The sequence below is a fragment of the Rhinatrema bivittatum genome, chromosome 11 (genome assembly GCF_901001135.1).
Source record: "Rhinatrema bivittatum chromosome 11, aRhiBiv1.1, whole genome shotgun sequence".
In the NCBI taxonomy this organism is placed as follows: Eukaryota; Metazoa; Chordata; class Amphibia; order Gymnophiona; family Rhinatrematidae; genus Rhinatrema; species Rhinatrema bivittatum.
In genome coordinates, this window is record NC_042625.1 from 91,412,757 (window position 1) to 91,432,770 (window position 20,014).

At 44.8% G+C, this 20,014-nt stretch overlaps 1 protein-coding gene across 1 annotated transcript; it reads left to right on the forward strand.

Annotated features, from left to right (window-relative positions):
• Window positions 1–1,303: 1,303 nt before the first annotated feature.
• Window positions 1,304–19,387, forward strand: RHBDL2 (rhomboid like 2). The gene is made up of 8 exons (XM_029571577.1): window positions 1,304–1,497; window positions 8,093–8,360; window positions 9,358–9,506; window positions 11,373–11,485; window positions 12,577–12,677; window positions 12,966–13,026; window positions 17,149–17,210; window positions 17,985–19,387. Exons 2-8 carry the CDS (start codon window positions 8,145–8,147, stop codon window positions 18,162–18,164), a joined length of 882 nt encoding a protein of 293 aa, XP_029427437.1. The 5' UTR covers window positions 1,304–1,497; window positions 8,093–8,144; the 3' UTR covers window positions 18,165–19,387.
• The last annotated feature ends 627 nt before the right edge of the window (window positions 19,388–20,014 follow it).

Sequence of the window (20,014 nt, forward strand, 5' to 3'; positions counted from 1 at the left end):
ACAAATTAAAACGAAACCTTTGGAAATGTGCTAAAAGTGAGGCAGAAGATGCTGAAAGTCCCTTCTTGTACACGACATTGCTATAACCTGAAAGTGGGTGCCTAGCGCCATCTCGTGAAAAATCCAAGAAACTGCGTCATTAGTGGGAAAAGCCCTCCAAAGTTTGCCACTGCCAAGCAGATTCAGTGCGCTCAGCCGAGAACACTGCTATAAGGGGATTAGCGCCCCCAAAATGTGCGTCCAACCCCCCCCCCCCCCCCGCGAAGCTAATAGCGCTCATCACATGCAAATGCATGTCGATGAGGCTGTTAGTCATTCTCCCCCATTAAAAAAAGAAAAAATGTGCACATTTGTATTATCAGAAACTTAGCAGGCGTTCATTTTTGAGCAGCCCAAAAATTGTACAGAAAAGCAGAAAAAACTGCTCTTCTGTACTTCCTCCGACTTAATATCGTGGTGACATTAAGTCAGGAAGAAGAAGGAGCATTCATTTTCCTAACCCGTGGCTGTGCTCGTACAATTGAGCATCCATTTTCCTAACCAGCTGCCCGCCACCGAGAAGGCGCTTTGGCTGTGCAATTTCCTCTAGTGCCTTCTTTTTACGCGGCAGCTGATTTAAATATCGAGGGCCTCCAGGCAGGCGCAAAAGGTGAGATAAACATTTGGGGGGGTTAGAATAGGACTGGGGAGGGGGGATAGGTTAGGGGAAGGGGTGGGAAGGTCGCGGGTGTCAGAGCATGCAAGGTGCACTAGTGTGCACCCCCTTGTGCGCGCGGACCCCCGATTTTATAACATGCGCGGGCTTGGTGCCAAATCCACCAGTGATGCAGCAAATAATAGGCCTTCACTACAAAGGAAAAGAAAGATTGAGAAGCATTTACTGGGTTTTAATGCTTAAGATCAGTTCCTTGAATTCTAAGTCTGGATCTGTGCGTCCTGATATGGGACCCAGCTTCCGAGTTTCCAGAATTACTAGGGGTGAGTGTAAGAGTGGGGGACACCGTCCTTCCTCAGCTCTGTAGACCCAGCCTTCGGCTCTCATTTTGGTGCAAGGAAGGGCAGTTTTACTTTGCGGGACCCTTTCGGGAAGGGAAGAGCACTTCCCAATGCCGAGCTGGCGCCTGTCTCAAGAAGAATGGATCCTTTTGCACCTCAAAATGCATCCCCTAGGAGAGCTTCAAACTTTGCAGCCAGGGAGGGAGGCGGGAGCTGAGGGCCAAGCTGGGCAGCAATAAAAAAAACCCAACCCAACTCTGGATTGTAAGGAGTCTTCCCCCCGGCCTGAGCAGGAAGCCGAGGACTGTGGTCGGGCTGCAGCCGCCCAGGAGGAGGAGGGACTGAGGCCGAGCAGGAAACGCCGCCCTTTTATGTGTTTGGGAGGAGCAAGCAATCGGCAGAGAGAGAGAGAGAGAAACTTCCCCGAGGGACTCTTCCCACTCTATCTGGAGGGGGTTCTTCGGCATCCTGCAAGCGCAAGGAGCCGGACAGAAGCCAAGGGTAAGATTCAACTCCTTCACCTGGAGGTTAGGGCTCAGAACCCATTTGTTTCTACTTTCGCTTTTCAAACAAGGGCGAGAGGGGGAAAAAGTGAGGGAGAAGTGACACTTGATCCTTTTTTTTTTGTCTTGGTCCTGTCAAGAGAGCAAACAGGAGCCCTTCCATCCTCCTTTCAGCCGGATCCAAACTGCTTTCTGGAACGGAACCCAAATTAGGAGGGAGAGCTTTCATTCAGGAAAAGAAAGCCTAGAAGGAGCTTTGGGTCCCAAAAGAAGCCCAAGGGCTGTGACTCAGGTCTAGAACCGGGCAGAAGGTAAGGCTCAGTGAGCCACAATCCCAGAGAGTCCAGCCATGCCCTCTGCATTTCGGTTCCACCTTCAGCCACTGCCAAGTGGATCACAGTAAGCTTAGGAGAGCCGCTGGCAGCACAGCACCTACAACTGAAGGGAGGGGGTGAGGGGTTCTATGTCCAGCCATAGCGAGGGTCATTTTGTAACCTATGGGCGTTACTTTTGACTTTAAAAAGCCTGTGCATAAACCCCAAAGTCCCTGCAGAACACCTACGTTTTGTGTGCATAAATATACACGTGAAATCAGATTATGTGCACAAACCCTGCACAATTTTATAAGGCGCCATTTACGTGCATAAACACGTGTTTTATGTGCATGAATGACTGAAAATTACCCCTGAAATGCTGAAAATCTATGCATGTTATTGGGGTAAGCCTTCCTCCTCTCTCCAAGTGCTCTATGGGGTTTGGAACTCGGGACTGAGAAATTCCCTTTCCTCTGGGACCAGCAGATCTAGAAGGCATGCAGAACGACCCAGAGCTCTTTCAACACACTGATTAAAAGCAGATCCCAGATTAGGACTCATTGTTGAATCTGGCCAGATTCCGTGTTAAAAATCCAGTGATCATATCAAATTAAGGCATAACTTTGGGTCTATATAGTTTTTAATCTTCTTTCTTGCAGGTGCACTAATGTTCTCACTTCTTGCATAGAAGGTGAACAGATTCTTGTATCTTGTTAAGGTGTTGGTAATTGGGCTGCCTGCTCAATATGTTTATATGAAAGCTAAACCTGCGGATGCAGTCTCTTAAGATTGCTGAGCTGGTTTCTGTGGAAGAAATATCTGTAGTTCTCAATTCTCTTCAGTCCCCTTTCTTTTCACAGAATTAATATAAAAGTAGTTTTTGTTTTTACCTAGAATGACAATGAAAAGGAGGACTTATGCAGTGATGAGTAAATTCTGCAGAGGCACGGAAGGGCCCTGCGGATTTGATTTCAATTGTAATTTAGTGGGGTAACACCAAAGTTTTGATCCTTAGGAAGAATGTATGATATGGCCAGGTAGGAGGCAGTAAAAAAGCAGAATAGTGCAATAAGCCGAATGCAAGGGCATCTGATGTTCACAGACGTTAGGTGGGTCCTGAAATTAGGCTCAGGATAAGTAAAACAGAGATAACGCATCTTCAGTTTCATAGGATGCGTCCATATCTGTGGGATTCCTTTAACTTTCAGCCGAGACCTGTGCCTCTTGACTGCCAGTGGAATGGGCTGGGAGTGCCACCTTAAGCCACTGGTCACTAGCACAGACCTAACAGCAGTAACTAGGGCTTTGTTTAGTCTTATAACACAGGTCTGGTGCTCTGTGTACACATTACCTTCTCTGTTCTCCTTTCCTTCTGAAGTGTATTGTTCTGTTACTTATGTAGCATGCCCTCTCCTCCGGCCTGAGTGCACTGTTGCTACCGGGCTCCTGGTCTGAAGACTGGCATGTGAATAGATACTCAGAGAGTTACCTCTGGGCTGGCCCTATGTGCCACAGTGAGTAAAGAAACCTATGCCATCACTTGTAATAAGTTAGAGTTAGAAAGGCATAACGCAAACTAAAATTGCATTACATTACCGTTCCAGCAAAGGCTGTTTTATTTTTCACAGTGACTTCCAGATGAGAAAGGTGTGCCATCTCTTCATGCTAAGCTAAAGTTCGATGTATTTACATTTTTCCTATTTTGTGTCTATGGGAAAAATGCTTAGGCCATAGGCCCCTCTATCTCTGGGCTTTAGCCAGTGGAAAAACCTGAATGGATTAATGGTTGTCTAATGAGTAGGGGCTCTACAGTCATTTGAAAATACACAGACAAAAACATTTTGTATTATTTTCAAAACAAAATGGAAAAAAAGAAAGCATATGCTAAAAGGATAAAAGAAAAGTAAGCATTTCCCCACGCATTCTGTGAATTACAAGCAGCGTACTGACTACACAGAAAGCTTAAATAGATTCCAAAATGTTTGGTCGTTTAACTGAGTCACAAGTCGCTATGTTGGGATAAATCAAAACAGAAAAATTGCCTTGCCATAAAATCTCCCTGGTCAAAGTTGAATTATTTCCTCTTCCACGTGCAGAGTGGGAGAAGTTCCCTCTTACAAGGGGTGCAGTTTTGCAGCAGTCTTGCTGTGCAATGCCCGCAGCTGTGAAGAAAGAAAGAAAAGCTGTACTGAAGCATCTTCATGGCAGCAGGGAAGAAAGCTCCTGGTTTTTGTGTGGTGCTTCGCTGACAGATTTAGTCCTTTCTCTGAAGGGAGTCGGGCATGGAGAAGTTCATGAATGCAGTTTGCACAGATTCTGATTGTACCGTTTCTTCCTCATTTGGGCAAGTAGGAAAGTACCTGACGTTTCTTGCATTTTTTGAGGGGTGGGTTTCTTGGCAGTGCAGGAGAAGTGTTCTGTCTGCTGGAACTGGACCGTTGTAAGCGCGTGGTATTCTGTTTGTCTTCCCACACTCTGGTTCCGAATCTTTATCTAAGCAAGATACTTTTGTAATAATTTCCATACAGGTAGATTTTAAAAGCGTAGCTCACACAGAAACGGCCCCATACACGAGTATGTGGGCTGCGCGCGAGCAACAGGAATTTTAAGGATCCAGGAAGTCACGTGGCAAGAACGAGGAGGCAGAAAAGGGGTGGGGCCAAGAACTACGCGCGTAACCCCTGAATCTTGCAACGCGCGCCATGTTACCTGCGTAACTTTACTACTGGTCCTGGAGAGCGAGAGAGGGAATCGGACGCTCTATACATCTCTCACTGTAAGAGAATCACTTTCAACCCGGGATGGGCGCATTGGTCTGCCTAGGGTGCAAGGGTTGGTAGACCCTTGTAACACCGACACCCCCCACCCTGAGTTGAGTGCCCCTCTTACAGTGGGAGACTCTCTCATGTCACTTGTGAGTACCCGCGTAAAGGCTCCGACACATACCTGCGGTAGGAATATTTTAAACGGTACGTGTGTACCTGCCCGCATGATATAAAATTGAGCAGTTTTTGCTCACCTGCCCAATATGCACATGTATGGGTGTATGCGCGCTGCTTGTGAGGTTGCACGGTACATTTGTACTAATTATCCAGCCTGTTTCCTGACTGTGGTCTGAGCACTTAATGAAACAATACACTGAGACTGGAGAGAGAGGGTTAGCATCGTTACCCTGCTTCATCAAGCTACGGCTCTCTGCTGATCTTTTGTCACAGTACAGATGTTTATGGTCTCTGATTAGAGTTCAGACCAGAAGACCCCCCCAATCTCACTCACTCTCCAGCACTTCCTGTAAAAACTTTCAGCACATTATAGATGCACTGAATGGTTTGTCTGTCTCCTTGCACTGAGGCTGGAAGCTCCTTGGGGAAGAGACCTGAGTATCTGTGTACATTATCTGGTACAGAGCTGGCTGCTATGGAATTCCTCCTCTTTCTTACCTTTATTGGGTGTCCCAGAAATCAGAATGAACCTTACAAGGGGAGGGTGGCATTGGATACTCTGGATGACATCTGATGTAATCTGGTTTAGGATTACACACACATCTGTCCCAGTTTAGTTATGGCTGCTGGACAGGAATGGCAGGAGACAGGGTGGAGGAGCCTTTTTGGTTATTTTGAGAGAGAGAGTTTCTAATCCCTGCTGTTTCCAGTCAATGAAGAGAACTGTTTAGCAAACTGGGAGAGTCTGTGGGCACAAGCTGAGGATAGAAACCACGTTTACCACCGTCCTTTTGAAGGTTACTCAGCAGCTGGTACTTGTCTAGTGCAGCCTGCTCTTTCAGTATGGGACTATTAAAGGAATGACAAGGCCCATGTGCTCAGCTTCAGTGTATCAGTTATTGATCTCTAATCTAAGGCTGTTTGTGTTACATTTGGTCCCTGTTTCACTTCAGCCTGATAAGCCACTAGTGAGAGTGTGGTGATTTGCAGTATTACGAGAAGGTGAATGTCTTAGTTAAGGAGATAATTGCTGTCCCGTGAGTTGGAGTAGTATGAAAAGAATACACTGAAGACATGTTGAGGTGATTTTGAATGTATTTTTTTAAAGGCAGATTTTCAGGCTAGAAGTCAAGTGGAAGGGACTGGATTGAAGACCTTGGCAGTCCACGATGGGAGTAAGCTGTAAAGTCATCCCTGTCAAGGGTTCTCAGGAAAAGCATTCTTGGTTCGCTACCTGAGGGAGGAGGTTGGGTAAGGAAGAGCAGATGGTTCTCAGTCCAATCCTTGGGGACCACCTGGCCAGTCTGGTTTTCAGGACATCCACAATGAATATGCATGAGGTAGATTTGCATGCACTGCTTTCAGTGTGTGCAAATGTATCTCGGGCACATTCTTTGTGGCAATCCTGAAAACCCAACTGGCTGGGTGGTCCCTGAGAACCACTGAGAGATTCATCATTAGGAGCCTCTTCTCTGTGGCCCTACGGGTTGTAGTAACTTTTGATGGGTTGAGACCCTACCCCGCTCTCCCTGGCATGCAATGTTTTGATCATTGCCCCCTATGTGAATGCAGAACTGTACGTAAAATAAGCCAGGAATGGCTTCCAGTCACTGGGCTAATTGGCTGAATGTATTTTGCTGCTTTTAAAATTGCCGTTTAAACCATGAGAGATGCAGGCAATGTTCTGGAGAGAAACCACTAATTTCCAAGCAAACAAAGTCCTTTCCAGTCATATGACGTTTGCTACATTTCTACAAACTTGTCCTTTCAAGCACTAAACAAGGTTTACTTTGTAACAGCGATGATCATTTCAGTTCCAGGTGTATGATTTTCTTACCAGCACTATCCACTTCTGTCTTGGAGTTCAGTTGAAATGATTTTTTTCCAGGGGGGGGGGGGGGGGAAATGACTCACTTTTGTCCCTCCTTAGCCCTCCTCCCACCAAAGGCAGCCATGATCTCAGCTCTGAGCTCTTGGCCACCTCCATAAACATCAGAGTCCTCAAGTCACCTGGGCGCAGAAAGCCTGCACCGTGCCAGCCCTGGGATTTATTTCTATCTGCTCTGCCATTCTCCAGGCTTTCTGCGCCCAGGTGACTTGAGGACTCTGATGTTTATGGAGGTGGCCAAGAGCTCAGTGCTGAGATCATGGCTGCCTTTGGTGGGAGGAGGGCTAAGGAGGGGCAAGAGCGAGTCATTTTCACCCCTCCCGGATTTTATTGACTGCATTTGTAACTATTTCTTTTGATTTTGTTTTTATACATTCCTTTTGGGTTTTTTTTTTTGTTATGCTTGCCCCCTCTCCTGAAAGATTTGTGGTTGAGACACTGTGCAGCAGTGGATGCCATTGGTAAAAATCTGTTACACACTATTTCTACCAGCCCTTCTTAGAGATGGTGGCCAGGGCCATGACCTTCACAGGAGGAGCAGAATATCCCTCGATGGGCTGGATGGTAGGCGTATGCCTGGAATGCCCTCCCGCAGGAGGCTGTAGAGACCAAAACAGTAATGGAATTAAAACCCATGTGGGATAAACACAGAGGATTCTAGTGCAGAGAGGCTGTAATGAAGCACTGGGGTAACCTGCACAGAGCGGCAGTTCAGCCCAAAGCAGCAGCGGTAGGACTTCACTGTGCTTCCATTGGGGTAACCTAGACGGAGTGGCGCTTACAGTCCTAAACAGCAGTGCTATGATAGCAGTGGGATAACCTTCACAGAGTGGTGATTACAACCTTAAATAGCAATGGTACAACAGCATCAGGCTTTCAAGACGGCCAGGGTGGCCAGCATGGAAGGACCATGATTGAAATCTAAACTTAAGTGAACATGGGGAGGCTGGATTTTTTTACAACACTTTTACTACCTCAGAGGCTGTGGGCATTATTGTAAACTGAGTAATGAGGTACAGAAGGGACCTGGGTTTTGGCATAAGAAGCAATGTTGAAGATGGCCCTACTATGAATTTACATTCTTTTGAACTTTGACTACATTTTGATGCTGTCTGTTACCGTTCTATGGGTTGTAAGTCTCTCTGAACATTGTTTTGGAGAAGCGATTTAAGAAATTAAATGAATGAATAAAATAGCAGAGGTGGTTGAGGCCTTCCCTGCAACAGATTCTGGGCATGCTTGGCACAGATATGGAGGGCAGCGGTTGAGAGGTCAGAGGAGAGGGAGCTGGGGTTGGGGAGGGTGTGGAAACTCCTATGCACATGTACCTGAAGTGCACGAATGTCAGCTGGGCAGCCTGGCTAGTTAAGTGCACAGCACTGTTACCACCTGTGTGTTCTGCCCACTAACATGCGTCTTCTGCCCATTTTATTGTGCTTGTGTTGCTAGACGTGAACTTTCATTTCTCACCGGGCAGGCTGTAGCTTTCCAGCACAGCAGGATGGAGGAGGAAAGCATGAACAGAAATTCCAATGAGAAGGAAGAAAACGAAGAAGAAGATGTGGAAGAAAGGCCGTGCCGAGCCTGTCCCTGGTGCGATAAGGTCCACACGTCCATTTCCAAGTGGATGCTTCCTGCAGATGCTAGAGACACATACCTGGAAAGAGCTAACTGCATACCTCCGCCCATCTTCATTATTTCTATTAGCATAGCTGAGGTACAGTGAACATTTCACATTTTGGGGCTCCCCCTTTTCTTGTTTTCTCTTCTTCCTCCTCCATGGTTGCTCTGGTTAAGCTGATTTCCTGTCACTTCCAAGGGATGAAAGAGGAGTCGTCTCCCCCAAAACGGAACCATTCCTAGCACCAGAGTAATCCTCTAGGGCCCTCCATTCTGCTTCTCTCCCCCTCAGATATCCCAGCACACCGACTCCAGTGCCCTGTGTGCCATGTGCTAGGCCTTCCTGAAGGGTCTGGCCATTTGTTGTTTTTTTTCCCCTCAACTCATTTCCACATATCTTCATAGCGGGATTTAGTGCCAAAGGCATCCAGAATTTCTTTGCAGGCTGTGACAGAATTATCCAAAGATAATGACACGACTGAGCCGCTGAGATGACTTGTAAAGACTTCTTCAGAAGGAACCAATGTGTTCTAATGAAAGGTTTCTTTTATTCAAGACCAATATGGCTGCTACACTAACCGGAGTGAATATTCCAAGGAGTTGCATGTGTAAAAGTAGCATATACTGTACCACACATGCAGAAAACCTATTAAAAAACCAGCACCATGGAGTGAATTTTCAAGAGTTACACATGTAAATGTAGCAATTTTCAAAAGCCTAATTACGTGCATAAAGTCTATATAAGCGCATAAAACCTTTTCAAAATTACCTCCAAAATGTTCAAATGTGTAAAGAATCAAAAAATCAAGAAGCAAAACACCTCTCAAATTAATCAAATAACAAATTGTAAAGAGAGGGAGAAGGATCAAAGTCCAATCACAAAACTCTCAAGCAAATTTTTTTATATATAAAAAATTTTGTGATTGGACTTTGATCCTTCTCCCTCTCTTTACAATTTGTTATTTGACAGATGTGTAAAGAAACATTTTATGCTGGCGAATGCTGTACAGCATTGAAAAGCCCCGAACATGGCTTCTTAGTTATTGCCATTGGCTCGTTCTGTTTATCGATTCTCTCTCTCTGTATGCTTCTAGCTTGCCGTATTTATTTACTATGCTGTCTGGATGCCGCAGAAGCAGTGGATTACCCTGGGCGAAGGGATTCTGAACAGTCCTTTTACTTACCGACCAGACAAGCGAGAGGAAGCTTGGAGATTCATCTCCTACATGCTGGTGCACGCAGGGTAACGGCGCAAATCAGCCTGCAGGGGCTAATTTATATTCCACCTATCTCAAAATCATTTGTCCAAAGCGAATTGCAATAGAACATAGTTTTAAAACATTTTGCAGAAAACACTTACATAAAACATAGAATGACATTATCCCTGCTTTTACTCCCTGTTCCATCAATAACTGATAACCCACCCCCAAACCTCTTTTTTCAAGGAAAGTGGCAAGCAGAGTTGGTAGGACCCGACCGCTGCTTATGCAGAAATGGGGCCTGGCAGTCTCAGTCTTTGGTGCCTCTGCCATTTTACCTTGATTTAAATCCATGTTGAGTACTCTGGGCCTGGCCAATGGAAGTTGCATGTGCAGAGCTCTGCCCAGTTACCTTGAGCAGATCAGTTTGTTAAGCTATTTTGTGCAATAAGCCAGCCCTAGGTAAGCTCTCCCTGTGAATAGTAGTGCTGGCGGGAGCACTTCTGAGTAACGACATGGACTGTTCTTTGTTCCTGCCTTGCTTATGGCCCCGTGGTATGCAGACAGACTTGTTTCACGGTGCTCCCACCACATACCACATTTAGTTATTTTTTTACCTGTTACCACAAGAACCACAGCTTGCTTTACTTATTTATTTATTACTGTTGATTTGACTGTTAATGTCTCCTGCAGCTTGTTTCACACCTACTGGGGCTTCATTTGATATGTGCAGGGCTCCCAGTCACAAGGGACAGCTCTGATTTTCTGACTTCCCTCCTGAAGCCGTGGGAATGGATGAGGATGGGAGAAGGCGCTGGCGGGCGTAGGAATCTCAGAATGGAAGTTTCTATATTTTGTTTTTGTGTAGGATAATTATCAAAGCAATTTACATGGGTAGAAAAGTGTTTTACTCACATTTCAGCTGTAGGGGTGTGCATTGGTTTTGAAACAATATGAAAAACGTAACAAAACACCATTTCAATGTGTCATTTGAATTCAAAATGAAACCCCCCCCCCCCCCAAAAAAAAACTCTATCCTCCCCTGATCCACCTCCACCAAAGTCCCCAATCACTGTGGCAATAATCGATTTCCAGGAGAAGCAGGAGTGATCCTACAATAGAAATGCACCCTTTTTACCCTGAAAATTGGTGGAAGACCTGCAGGCAAAAGTCCACGTGGTTTTTGTCCTAGTGCAGGTAGTTGACAACTGTTCCCATAAATGATTGAGGAGTGAACTTTCAGAGCCTCTTCAGGAGTTTAGTACTTCCTTGGGTCAGGGACCAGCTGCTCTGCTGGCCGTGGAGTCTCCTTTATGACATAGGAATTGCATGCCAAGCTATGTGCAAAGATTACTTTTACTTTGGGTAGATGTTGTTGCTTGGTTTGGCCACTAGTGGTGGGAAGCAGGAGGTCCTTGATTAAGACCTTGCGAGGGCTGCGGCTGCATCATGGATGTACTAAATTTGGGTCCTGTCGGGAAGGCTAATTGCCTATGTGGCAGTGACCACCTGGCTGAGTAGCAGAGAAGGCTTACAGTCCTCAGCCAGTAAAGAGGGCCAGGAGGATTCTCCTATGTAGCTATCCTGAGGAGGGCTGCAGGGGGAAGACCCTGTGGGCTTAATATTTCTTTTTCCTATAACTATATTTTTCTTACAAAGAGGAGCTGTAATCATGGCTACACTTTGGCTGGAGCATGGGCAGATCAAGTCCCTAATGAAGAACCCATATCCTGATTTTAACTACCTTCTGTTAACATATTTTCACTGCAAGATGATCTTCTGTGAAGGTCCTGAAAGTCTTCCTGCAGTGTATTGTGTACACTCTTGGTGCATCTCTTTCTGCCAGTCCAGCATCTGTGCGCTCTCTGTCGCGCAAACTCTTGTCTCATGGGGACGTGGCTCTCTTGCAGTGTTCAACACATCCTGGGGAACCTATTTCTGCAGCTCCTGCTGGGCATCCCCTTGGAGCTGGTTCACAAGGGGCACCGGATTGGACTGGTGTACCTCGCAGGTGTCATCGCAGGTTTGTATGCTTTAACTTTCATCTACTTCTTTCATATACACGTATTGCAAAGCAGAAAATTAATGGAATGGTTACATGATGAAAGGACCCTCATACCACTCGAGGTTTCATGACAAAATGTGTTCTTAAGAAACCGTCTGGGTCTCATATAATTATTGGTCCTTACATTTTTAAGACCTTTTTAAAAGTGAGAGTAAAGAAATCAGTGTTTTCCCCTTCAATACATCCAACGAAGATCAAGCCCAACACGATATCCGGTTTCGCGTTTGCTGCTTCAGGGGCTGCAATTGTGAACGTGTGAATTCAAAATTCAATTTTAATGTAACGCAAGAGGATCCCCCAATAGGATATCTTATTCCAAGATTTTTAAGATGCCGAAACTTCTCCCAGACTCAGTAAAGGCCTTTTATGTAGGGGATAATTAAGACCAAAGAAATGACAAAATTGTATCTGTTTTCTTTCCGTCCAATGGATTTCCTTTTTCCCTGTTGGATCTCCTCTTAATTATGTTCTCTTGTTTTCATCAAGATGGTACTTATGAAATGTATATGGAGTTCCTATTGTGACCTCCCTCTGCCTATTCCTTCAATGATTCTTATTACGACTCCCTTCTTATCTTGTTCTATAATTCTATGTTAGTACGTCAGTTTCTCTTTAGATCACAACAGGAACGCCATATACATTTCACAAGTACCATCTTGATGAAACAAAAGAATTAAGAGGAGATCCGACAATGAATAAAGGAAATCTATTGGATAGACACAATTTTGTCATTTCTTCAGTCTTAATTATCTCCTACATAAGTCTGTAGGGTCTTTTTTAAAAATAGTGTTCTATATTTTAAAAAATCCTTTTGCATAAAATGTATTAAAAGATTAATAATATTTTTGGTATTTTTTTCAATACAAGTTAATTACTGTTCTACAAATTATATTGTATCATAATTGTAATAAATGAGGCGGATGTTAAAATGATTATACAGATATAAATAAAATAGGAGCTATCCAGTTCCTTTAGTGGTTGAATTTTGATAGGGATTTAGCTCGAGTGATCGGTATATTTAATAATGGTGCCATGTTTTGTTTTCTCAGGTTCCTTGGCCAGCTCTATCTTTGATCCCCTTGTCCGTCTTGTGGGTGCTTCAGGAGGGGTCTACGCCCTGATGGGGGGGTACTTTATGAACGTTATCGTGGTAAGGAGACTGCTGAGGAACATTATCCGTAACCCGTGATGTGACCTGACGCTCAGTGCTTCTTTTCATGTTGGTTCTCTTGCATCTGAAAAGTTATCTTGTTTCCCCTGCAAATCAGGAACATACGCCGTACACGAGGGAAACAGAATAAGATGTCTATTACTGGGGACTGGAAGTTCCTTCTATTGTGGCTTTGTGTATTATGGATGTGCAGTAGAAATTGTGTTTCTTGTTATGGCGATCTCAAAAGCAGTTATTTAAAATATTTTTCCCTCTTCTATCTCCAAGAATTTTAAGGAAATGGTGCCCTTGTTTGGAATCTTTCGATTGCTCTTCATTATTCTGATAGGTGAGCTGTGCCAGATTTTGTGCTTAGCTGTGAACAGAAATTCACCCTGTGTTTTTAAAAATCTTCCAAATGTATGCTGGTTTCTGATCTTGATGGGAGGCGGTGGGGGGATGATACAATTTTCCCTAACTTCAGGCCAGTTAGCATGGGGGATATCTCAAGGTATCTAATCCAAGGCAGGTCTATTTTTGGCTTTAGCAGGCCCACAGTAACTAGCAGTAGCCCACTAAAGCCTCATTTGCATATGACACTCCCTCATTTACAGGAAGGCACTCCCTAATTTCAGCACATATTGCTAGTGTGTCGGGGATCAATTTTAACACGCATAATAGGGCCTTATTGCATAGAGGGCTATGCATTCGTTTCTTCCATTTAGGTGGGTACCCATATACCTCGCTGACTTTCTAGTACATGCGGGGAAACAGAGAGTATGGGTATATGTGTATTTCGTTAATAAAAAATACACACATACTCTCCATTTTCCCCAAGTGTATGAGAAAGTTGGCGGGTACCTACTGAAACTACTATGCATCCCTACTGCATTGCACATTATTTTAGCATGTGCAAAATGGGCTTAGCATGTACATAGACCCAAAGTGAAGAAAATGTACATGTAATTCCATCTCGGGCCTGGCCCAAGAGGAAAGGACTCGGACTCTGTATTGGGGCTAAGTTCTGGACTCACTCTTACACTGCCTCAATTCAGGTTCTCTATTGGCACTGGGAGGCGGGAGGATAAACCTCCAAGACTCAAGGCGTATACACTCATCTTCTGAGTGTCAGTAAAGAAGCTAGACATGGTAATGGTATTCTATCATAAAACTTTACTAAGGCAGTTGTTTCATACCAGCGCTGTTCATAATGCTACTGAAAGCAGTTAAGCTGTGAATCTGTGGTTCCTTAATCTCTCCCTCAGTATCAATGTTCCCTTTAAGGATCAGGTTGCTATGAGCAAAAATGTATTGATTTATTAGCCTACTTTCTCCGATGCAAAAAGCCCAATAATTCTATGTTCACAGTAACCCCATGCTTAGAGGGAACATTGGAGCAGCCTGCACACAAACTTTCTCACATACGCACTAATACATTTGCCTATTCACTCTCATGTTCTTTCACACACATACATGCTCATTCTCGCAAACACACACTCACTCTCATTCACTTCCCAGACTCTCACGCACATGCACACTCACTAAATTCTCCCTCTCTTCCACACACACACACACACACACACACATCTCAGTAATTGCAAACCCTTCACTGCTAAACACTTTGGGAACCAACACAAACTCCTCAGGACTCAAACAGCAGCAGCCCTATCTATGACACGGCAGCAATGGAAATATTATACCATGCCCTAGAACATTAATGCACCACCTACTGGGGTTAACAGAACAAACCATACTGCTGCAAAAGCCCTATAGAAAAACTAAATGCCAGCAGAAATAGTGCCCCTCAGTTACACACGCAGATCACAGACTGACCCTTACCTAATACAGAATATGTGCATACATGTTATAAAATCCAGGGTTGTCACGCGCAAGGGGGTGCACAATTCGGGTGCATATTTCGAATAATAGAAGGACTAGGGGGCATTCCATGAAGTTAGCAAGTAGCACATTTAAGACTAATCGGAGAAAATTCTTTTTCACTCAACGCACAATAAAGCTCTGGAATATGTTGCCAGAGGATGTGGTTAGTGCAGTTAGTGTAGCTGGGTTCAAAAAAGGTTTGGATAAGTTCTTGGAAGAGAAGTCCATTAACTGCTATTAATCAAGTTTACTTAGGGAATAGCCACTGCTATTAATTGCATCAGTAGCATGGGATCTTCTTGGTGTTTGGGTAATTGCCAGGTTCTTGTGGCCTGGTTTGGCCTCTGTTGGAAACAGGATGCTGTCTGACCCAGCATGGCAATTTCTTATGTTCTTATGTAATTGTGCACCTTGCGCACACCGAGCCGCACTGCCTTCCTCCATTCCCTTCCCCCCCCCCCTCCTCTAGCCCTACTCTAACCCCCCCCTGACTCTTGTCTTACCTTTTGCCACTGCCTCTGGACAGGCGCAAGTTGCGTGCGATCCATCAACACAGCGGCAATGGCTGCTATGTCGGAGGCCTCTGGCCCCCACCCCCGCTCCGCCCTGCCCCTTTTGTAAAGCCTCGGGACTTGCACGCGCATCGCCGGGCCTTTTTATAATAGGCCCGGTGTGCGTAAGGCAGGTTATGAGTGTAATCCTTTAAAAATCCGGCCCAGAGCCTCTCACCCTTCCACAAAATCACACCCAGGCTTTCACCCACCCACAGGCAAACACCCACACCCACACCCCCACCCACAGGTTCTCACCCAGCCACCCCCCTACACACACAGGTTCTTAACCCCCACATATATTCAGCCTCTCTCACCCACACATAAACACAGGATCTCACTCATCCAAGTAGTAATCCACACATAGACAGTCACCCCCTCCCACACACACACAGCCTGGCTCTCACCCCCACACCCAGGTACTCATCCACACACCCAAGTAGTCACTACACAAACAGGCTCTCACCCAGCTACACACACAAGGCCTGGGCCTAGTCTTCGGCTGCCAGTGGGATGGGGTCCACTGGCTGCTATTGTCTCCTCCTCCTCTCTTCAGACACTGTGGGGCAGGCTCTGCAGGTGCCTTCCAAGCTGTGGGGTGGACAGCAGCAGGAGTCGTGTTTATCCGAACGTTATCTCTTGCTGTCGCAGGGCTGATCTCGCAGCAGGAGATGACGTTTGAATAAATGCAACGCCTGCTGCTTGGGATGGGGTGTAGGGAGGTGTGATGCCTCCGATCTGATTGGGCAGGGGTTTGGTTTATCCCTGATTAATCTGATCCCTGCACAGGCAGATAAATGTTGTACGTGGCTGCGCACACACGCAGCTTCGAGAGAACAGTGCTCAGCGTAACCCTTCTCGCTTCGTGAATGGAATGTGAAGCTGCCCTGAGCTAACTGGGAAGGGTCCTCCTGTCCCCTTAGGGATTCCTTTGAACTGCCTGCAATCCACTGCTCGATCCTGAACTCTTCAGTTCTCTATTTTCCTCTCTCATTAATCTTGTGCCAGCTGTTTGCTGTAGGGATGCATCAGTTGTGGTGGCTCTTTTCCTCCTCTCCTCCCAGTTAGGTTCCAGCTGGGTATCTACTCCTCCTTCAAATGAACTGCCAGATTAGCAATGGAATCCCTCAGACTGAGGAACACAACAAAAAAATTCCCCTTCAATTCTTCACTCCCCTCTCCTACCAACAAAAATCATATAATGAATAACCACTCAAAAATAAGAGAGAGAACTTACTAACCACTGGATGTGAGGAGGAAATAACTTTTCATATGGGCCTGTACTATGTAAACCTGAGAGAAGTAAAAGAAAAAGTTCCCTTCAACTCCAAAGCAAAAATCCAGACACAAATATTAAAAGTGGAATAAACCATTGTAGCGATGTCCCGGGGGGGGGGGGGGGGGGGGGGGGGGGGGGAGGGTACTGGCTACTTCCAGGTGACACAAATGGCCACTGTCAGAAACATTGGTCTGACCCAGTATGGCATTTATGTTGTCAACAATGCAGGCTATTCAAAATTTTCCCTTAAAGGTCCATTATTTTATCTTTACTAAGGCAGATATTTATTACAAAATAATAATTTTGCATCTTATAACTGTAAAGTAAATATTTAACAGTATTAAAAAACCACCCGCAATTTTGCTGAATAATGACAAACTAATCATCAGACACGTGGGTATCCGCTAGGCCTAATTGGATCTCAATATGGGAGGCGGGACCAGGGAATCTTAGACATAGGTTGTCTGATCTGGACACCGGACACGTGGTACCTGATACTCTATGAAGTCCTATTAGGGATCATTGTATGTTTTACCTATAAAAAGTCAGCCCTCACTGACAAACGCGGAGACACGCAGGGAGAGCCTTAAAAAACATGAGGCTACCACTCTGTGCCTTCCAGAGGTCTTATATGATTGGCTTTTAATATTAAATAATAAACTTAACTCTGTCTGTACTAGTGGACCTCTGTGTGCGTTCTTGGGGTAGCACCTTGAAGCTGATTTTTAAATTTTCAACACAATGTCTCTCTCTTCTCTAGTCGGAACGGACATGGGGTTTGCCTTGTACAGAAGATTTATAGCACATGCTTCTGGGCCTGCCGTAAGTCCATGATTTTCAACCTCATACATATAACATTTTCTCAGTCAATAACTCTGAGCTGCTGGATTCACCCAATCTGATTTTTTCTTAATTGCCCATTTACAAGCATTCTGAAGGGTTTTAAAATTGGAGAATACGGAATTGATTTGTCCTGGTACTACCACTTATCAAATGTACTTGTTGTTTCTTGATGACGGGGGCAATAATCCAAATTTGTACATGGGTAAACATATATATGTTCACCCACATAAAAATTGGGTTTGAAAATTGCCACTCCCCTCATAAAAGCAGCTAAGAGTATGCACAGTGCATGACTTGGTGTGGACTTTTAGCTGCTGTGTAGACAGCACTGGGAGGGCTTGGGATGGATGTATACTTTGCACCATCTTCAATGCAGGTGCAGAGTACCTTGTACCCTCAGTACGAGTGCTGGCCAGAATTTTCCAAAGGAAATTGCAAAGTACCCACAGGCCTGCAAGCTCTTAAATAATGTCTTAAGTAACACAACATCTGCTGGCAAATAGGGGGATCCTGGCTCACCTGCTCTCTCTTTCATTTCCTTTGTATCTTTGAATTCTGCCACTGGTTCACTTAGCCCCACTGTCTCTGCTGGTAGTTATTCCAGGTAACTGCCACCATCTGACCAGAAAGAAATGCATGAAAGCTGATCCAACATAGACCCTCGCTGTAACCACTATTGGCACCATGAATTTGGTCTGCGTTGGGGTTTTAGCTTTCTTATTTCACCAGCTTTGACCATTTTCTCTTTTTCAGGTCTCCTTTGTGGCCCATATTGGAGGTGGCCTGGCTGGAATGACCATTGGCTATGTGGTCTTCAGCAGCTTTGACAAAAACTTGATAAAAGACCCCAGGTTCTGGATCGCCCTTGCCGCTTACTTCATCTGTGTGCTGTTTGCCGTATTCTTCAACATCTTTCTGTCGCCTGCTCCATAAGTGGAGCCCTGAAAGAAGCATTGCCAGGATGGAAGAGGAGACGTTTACAAACAGATCTTGAAAACTGATGCAAGGGCTACGTGGATTGTCTAATGTTACTGTTTCATAAAGACTACAATTTATAAATTATTCTGCTCGCCCCAAACAACAACAACAAAAATATTGTTAGAGAATTTGAATCCAGAGCAAGGATCTTTCATCTGGATGTGACGGTGCTCACAACCTTAGGAACTAAGATTTAGAGGAGTCTACAACCTCTCTGCAATGTTAAGGCCAGACGTTGGGCACATCATGAGAAAGTGCAACACCTTGCATTGGGTCCATGTGGAGCCGTGGATTCCGTTGCGGATGTGTAGCGCTAAGACTCTCTCTCTCTGCATTGACACCTGCTGTGTGGAGTCCCTCGGATGTCCTGGGAATTTTCTCAGTGGTGGTGAGGTCAGGAGCACCTCTGGTAGGCAAGATTACTAGCGTTAGAGCGTCTGGGGTTCTCCTATTAGTTATCTATGAGAGAAACTTTCGTGAGCGTGAATTACGGTAATTAATATGTAAATACTGGAGGCTTTGTAGGTTTCAATGTCTTTGATTGGACCAACTAAAAAAGAAGATGATGATAGAACCTTTCTTCATGAGCGAGATCATCTTTCTTTTTTCTTGGTCCAATAATTGTGATCAGTTTTCACCAGGATCAATGTAGCCTGCTAGAACAGCAGGGCAACTATTGCAAACTAATCATGAGTAGACAAGATGTTTTTAGTTTTCTATTTATATATTAAAAAAAAACCCTTGGATATTCCCCTTGATTACACGGCCTCACACACTCTAATTCAATTTATGGTTTTCAGTTGCACAAAACCCTGCTGGTGGGCTGCCGTGGACAGAAATACCCAATTGCTCAAATGGCAGAGGACAGTTTTTCCTTCCCTCCTTTGTCCTGGAAAAAATGAAAAATCTCTCTGAAACGAGGAGACAATGAATGTGATGTCTCATCTCATATTCCAACCGGTCCTTACTTACCCTGTGCTTTTTCATTACGTATCTATGAAATCCTCTGACATTTTGTGACAAACTGCCATTCACAATAATGAGTGTAGATCACTCCCCCCCCCCCCCCCAAAAAAAAAAGTTTCCTCTTGGTTTTTCATGCAAATCCAACCTGATCTGTACGGTGCTATTGAATCTTTCTTTTTATTTTAAGAGAATAAACAGTTCAGTTTCCCTGATGACTCTGTAATGTTGTTTTCAATGTGACTGGTAATGCCTTTCCCATATATCGCAGTTCTGTACTGACCCATCTCAGGAGCCCTGTGAAAAGCCGCATCAAGGCACTGGCACCGGGAAGTGGACTGCTGGCATGGGCCTCCGTTAGTGCAAGCAACAGCCCAGTACCGAGAGGCAAGCCCTCATTCTGGTGTTGTTGCGAAGGAAGGCCCATCAAATAGGGGATTTTTTTAAATCACTGGCTTAAGCAGCAGCTGTAATAATCAGTGCTTTGGATGCATGTGTTTGTTTTTAAGTGGGAATACACATCAGCCACTTGTGTGCCCTCCTCCTGTAGCTCATTAATAAATTCCTAACTGTATCTTTCTTACATAGATGAGCCCAAAGGATCAGAAACAGCCACATGGAAACCTGCAGGGACTATAATATTAATTTTGCAGTGAGATTACATCAGAAAGGTAGAATTCAGGGTGAAAAAATATGTTGTGGGTTTTATAGGACTAACAACAATACATGGGTGACTTCACTCGCCTGACAGAGGATAATTCTCACAAGCTAGCCACAGATGTATTAAGTTAGCCCAGTAAAAAGATGTCTCCAAAACGAATTTCTTGACCATTAATTCTATA